The 5,025-nt window shown below is 38.8% G+C and overlaps 1 protein-coding gene across 1 annotated transcript; it reads right to left on the reverse strand.

Moving 5' to 3' along the window:
• Positions 1-117: 117 nt before the first annotated feature.
• LOC117774640 (collagenase 3-like) lies at positions 118-3,015 on the reverse strand. Its single transcript, XM_034607208.1, has 11 exons — positions 2,890-3,015; positions 2,532-2,779; positions 2,299-2,447; positions 1,916-2,044; positions 1,652-1,813; positions 1,414-1,540; positions 1,183-1,316; positions 903-1,062; positions 703-806; positions 415-596; positions 118-374 (listed from the first exon to the last, which is right to left on the reverse strand). The coding sequence occupies exons 1-10, from the start codon at positions 2,986-2,988 to the stop codon at positions 487-489; spliced, it is 1,422 nt and encodes a 473-aa protein (XP_034463099.1). The 5' UTR covers positions 2,989-3,015; the 3' UTR covers positions 118-374; positions 415-486.
• Positions 3,016-5,025: the final 2,010 nt, after the last annotated feature.

Here is a 5,025-nt window from a genome sequence, read left to right on the forward strand (position 1 = left end):
ATATATATAGATATATATATCTATATCTATATATAAAGGAAGCTCATGGCAAATATTGATGTACATTCTAAATAACAAAACACAATCAAAATATATGTAAACAATTTTTATTTGCTAATTCACGCACCAATACATTTTGACTGTGTCACAGTTTTGTAAACATCCTGAATACATACATTCGGTTAAACTTCAGTGAACACAACAGCAATACTAAAACAGTGAATATTACTTCAATAAAATAAAATAATATGATGTTAAATCAACAAAAACTAACTGAAATCACAAAATGATCATTTAAAAAAGTAAAAGAAAAAACATAAGGTGCTTTTCTGGGAAAAGGCATAAACCTAGTTTACCCATCAATGTGTAACAATATAATTATATATCATAAAATATATAAATTACATATCATGGATGATTTTTTTTCATCTTTGGTGCCTTCATTTTCGTGAAGAGGAGCTACATTAACAGCATAGGTAAAGGGGTCTAGTAGTTAGTGCATTGTAAGAAGTAGTTGTTACTGAGCGTGCGGAACAATCTGCCGCTTCTCATGCTGTACTCGAACATGTAGGGTCCACTGTAGATGTAACTATAACCTGCAGAGCACAGATGAGGGATGTTAGTTCCTGTTTCAGGCAATGTCTGGAAAGACATTTTCATCTTGTCTTGGAAAAGTATGAATGAGCTTGAATTGCCACTCACCTCTGTACTGGAAAGCTGCAGTGACCTTGCTGGTCAGTCCAGAGAAGACATGATCAACATGTTTGGGGAATCCCTGGTCCATAGTCTTCTTGGCCTCATCATAACTGAAGGAACATAGACGGGTATTAGAATGATTCACTATTTAAAGATTTGCATCAACATCCTACCTAAGGCAGTCACCGAAATTACTGTGAACACACCTGTAGTAATTGCTGCCGACAAAGAACAGAGTCTTGCCAGAGTGCACATCGTAGAGAGCAGCGTCAACTTTCTTCAGGGTTTTGGGCAGACCGAAACTGGAGATTGACTTTGGATAGCCTTGTACGAGGTCATAGCCGCTGAATGCCCAAACTTTGGGACCTGCGAAAGTGAAAAATCAAAAGAAAATATTTTTCAGTGAACATAAGTAAAGATAAATGATCTTGACTTGAAAACAGTGCGACATAATAGTATCTCTAGGTGGACACAGAGAACACATACCTTTAAAGACAAGCACCCTGTCTAAGTGATGGCTCTCATAAGCAGCATCGATACTGTCTGGGGCATCGGGCCAGAAGTTTGCGATGAGAAACTGCTGAGGTGTGGTGCTCTGGGGGTGGCTACGCCACATGAAGCTAAGAATGCACATTCAAATCAGAAATCAGCTCACAGGCCAGATCTTCAGTGGGGAAAAACATATTGTAGCATTCAGATATTTGAGCATTCAGCTACCTGTCCTTGAAGAATAACATCTCTCCTCTCACGGTGACAACAGCATCCAAGACCATGGTTGAATCACAGGCATCGGGGGTGGTGGGGGATGTGGGTCCAGGGTTAGGATCCTTATCAGGGTTTGGACCTGGAGGTAAAATAAAACCAATGTCATATTGCATGTGAACTCAGTGACTTTTGTCTGCAAGTCCTTCATCAGGGATTTTGGCAAAGTATTTGTGATCCAGCTAATACTAACCATAGAGAGACTGGATGCCTTTGACATCATCACGGGGCAGAACAAAGGTTTCAGGGTTTCTGTATGTGTACACGGGGTACATGAGTGCACCAGGATCCTGAGAGTGAGACAAGCCCAGGGAGTGGCCGAACTCATGGGCAGCTACCATGAAGAGGACGTAGCCTACAGCAGAATACACAGATTTACAGGTGAGTTACAGCTTCAAGTCAAACACACTGATAGAGTAGTTAGTAAGACTATTCTCTGTATGAATAGCAAACTCACCTGTGTTGGAACGGAAGGTGAAGGTCTCATCATCATCAAAATGAGCATCCCCTCCGATGCCAGGAGACGGGGCGAAGGCGTGAGCGAGAATGCCCTCAGGGCCGTCAAAGGGGTAATAATCTCCATGAGCTGTTGAGTGGGAGCAAATTCAGGTCAGATTTTCTAAACCAAATACAGATACAAAGCACTAACTGGTTTCCAGTAAAAACTAACAAATGACAACAGTTTTTTAAAAAAAAGCATCCTCTGCATCCTGCTATCATAGATCAGCTGTCCAATGAGATTCAAGACTCAGCAAACACCTAATTAAAGCTAAGATGCTTTCTAGGACCTATCAGTAAACTGAGAGAGAGAGAGTCTGCTCCTGTTTCTTTTGCACTCACATTGGCGGCCGAAGGAGATCATGATGTCCGCGGTGCCACTGTAGATTCTCGTAAATGTCAGGGGAGTGACTTTGGCCCAAACCTGCAGCGCTTTCTCCATGGAGTCGTCCACCTCTGAAATGGTCATATCAGGTGTGTAGTTCTCAATCCTGTGGGACAATGAAAAAAAACTGAATATACTTATCACAAGTTGTGCCCACATTTCTCTCTAACACATTGTTCAGATCCTGCACCTGTAGGTAAGGCTGTTTTTCTCCCACTTGTAGTCTTTTCCAGTAATGGAGAAACTGGCGATGTTGCCATCTGGAACGCCACAACGGGGCTTCTTCATCATGGCTATGGTTTCAGTGTCCAGTGTCCCGGTGACCTGGAGGCTAAAGAATCTTTGCATCTCAGCCAGCTTCTTGGTCACCGGACTGATCCCTCGTCTGACAGCTGGACCGCTCTCCTCTGTCAGGTTGAAAAATGTCTTCAGGTAGTTCTGCAAGAAAATACAAGTGTTAGATTCTTCATACTGATGTGCATCAGTTGTACTGATCTAATATTGTAAAATAGTATACATGCATTAAGCAGAAAAGCAAGCATACATACCTCTGCAAAACTCTCATCTTGATTTGTAACCTGTGATATCGGCACACAGTAAACTGCAGCCGCCAGGCTTAGTAGAATGCTCAGGTTGAAAGTCGTCATGTTTCCTCGTTGAATTCACTGAACTTCACTGTGCTGGAGGCTGCTGCTTTATAGGCTGGGGACTGGCCAGGTTGAGCAACTAACATCTGGAGTAAGTGACTCAGGAAATATTCCTTTTATGGGCAGAAGAGGAAGTGCGACTCTGTGATTGCTCATCCAACATAAAATTTCCAAAACATCATGTGTAAATATGATGAAACATCAGGTTTACTATGTATAACAGAGATTGTATTGTATATCAATGAAAACAAAATGTTGTACAAAAAAAAAAGCATATAAAACAAACATTTCGAATTTTTAAGTCTTTATGTGCATCCAGAAGTGAATGAAAATGGAAAGACTGAGGGAAGGTAGATGTTTTCATCATAGAAACTGCAAATATTCATGTTAATATGTGTCAAAAATATATCCTAACTGGCAAGGTACCATAATTCCTCCCTTAACTTATATTGCAAAATATAATCAAAAACCCCAGAGGCACAATTACATAATTTTGTTTTTTAGTAACAAACGTCTGGATCTACAAAAGTAATTTAAAACATGTTCTCTAGTGATTGAAATAAGAGAATTGATAGATAAACAAATGATCAATATCTGAAATATAACATCCTTGGCAGAGGCAACAACTGAACAAGCATTTATTGTGCATTACACTGAATGTTGTCATGCAATGGATCTAGAACACAATGTAAAATGAATGAGTATTCAGGTAACAGCTTTTTCCTGTCTCATTTGTTGTGTATCATTACTCTTCTCCTGCCCTGATGCCGCTGCCGAGCCTGTGACGTCACGTTGCCTCGTAAACAAGCACAGACACGATGCGTCCGTCATCATAAAATCCCTGTTATACTACATTTCAAAATAAAAGTTCTGACAGTTCTGACAAAGTAGCCTTTATGAATACATCTATTAATGTGAGTCACTTATGGGGAAATATCGATAATCATTTCTGCTGTCCTTTGATTTGATAAACAAATTAAATAGGTTATTTCTTTCACACATATGGCTATTGCATTGCAAATGAATTGTAATGTATTGCCACTCTGTTTATAGATAATAAAGAGAAATGTCTGTTAAACATTTCACCCATACAACCTGCAACTTCACAGATCCCGACTTGTGCGTCATTTAAGGCTCACAGACATGACAAAATTGTATTTATTGTTTGAACTGCTGACCATTTTGTTTGATTTAATAAAATACACTGTCTTTAAGTTGTTATTTTAGTGTGATGGAACAAAGGCAACCTGCACTGATGGACTCAGATCATCCTTCCAAGTGATAAATACAGAGAGTACCACAGGGTTCTCCTCTTGGTCCTTTATTATTTCCAATCTATATAGGCAAATTAATTATTGCAATACAGCACTATATTAAGTTTTGTATGCAGATGATCAAATCTTGTATCATCATATCTGCCGCCTTTATGGATGCTGTCCTGCATATACATTTTGATTAGTTTTGTACATGATGGAAGAGCTGTGTGATGTGTCTGTAAAACTCCATCTACACTTTCTACATAACTGTGGAAAGCTGCAGTGTGGTCACTCTTAGCTAATAATGGAAACTGACAAGAACAGAAATTATTTTATTGTGAAATGTATTTTCTCAGGTAAATGAAGCAACAGCTGCAAACGCAGACACTCAGAAGGAATTAGCATGTGTTAGTAAAAAATGCAACAATTCACTTTTTAAATGATAAAAAATATATACATTACTATAATAATCACCAATAATCAGTGACCAATTAATTACAGTGTCATAGTGATGCAAACATAAAACCATTAAATACATGGATGCAACTTTATGGAGTAGAAGGATCCTGAGTATCACTAAGAAAAACTCTATCTCACTGTGAAGACATTTGAAACACATTTTAGTGTTAACTTAAAAAAACGACCACAACATAAAAAACTGTAAAGGTACATACGCCCTTATTAAAACATTTTATGACACATTGACACACAACCACTTCCCTTTTATTCAACACTTCCCAGTTGGTTAATAGGAACGTTGGGGTTATTGGTGAATACAGAT

Source organism: Hippoglossus hippoglossus, chromosome 14 (assembly GCF_009819705.1).
Source record: "Hippoglossus hippoglossus isolate fHipHip1 chromosome 14, fHipHip1.pri, whole genome shotgun sequence".
NCBI classification, from domain to species: Eukaryota; Metazoa; Chordata; class Actinopteri; order Pleuronectiformes; family Pleuronectidae; genus Hippoglossus; species Hippoglossus hippoglossus.

What these genes read in the sequence shown, in the direction of transcription:
- LOC117774640 (XM_034607208.1), bottom strand. Translation starts at nt 2,988, where the DNA reads ATGACGACTTTCAACCTGAGCATTCTACTAAGCCTGGCGGCTGCAGTT. An exon ending in AAAAACAGCCTTACCTACAG is followed by an intron (nt 2,448 to 2,531) that starts GTGCAGGATCTG and finishes ATTGTCCCACAG; the next exon opens with GATTGAGAACTACACACCTG. An exon ending in TGCAGCTTTCCAGTACAGAG is followed by an intron (nt 597 to 702) that starts GTGAGTGGCAAT and finishes TGTGCTCTGCAG; the next exon opens with GTTATAGTTACATCTACAGT.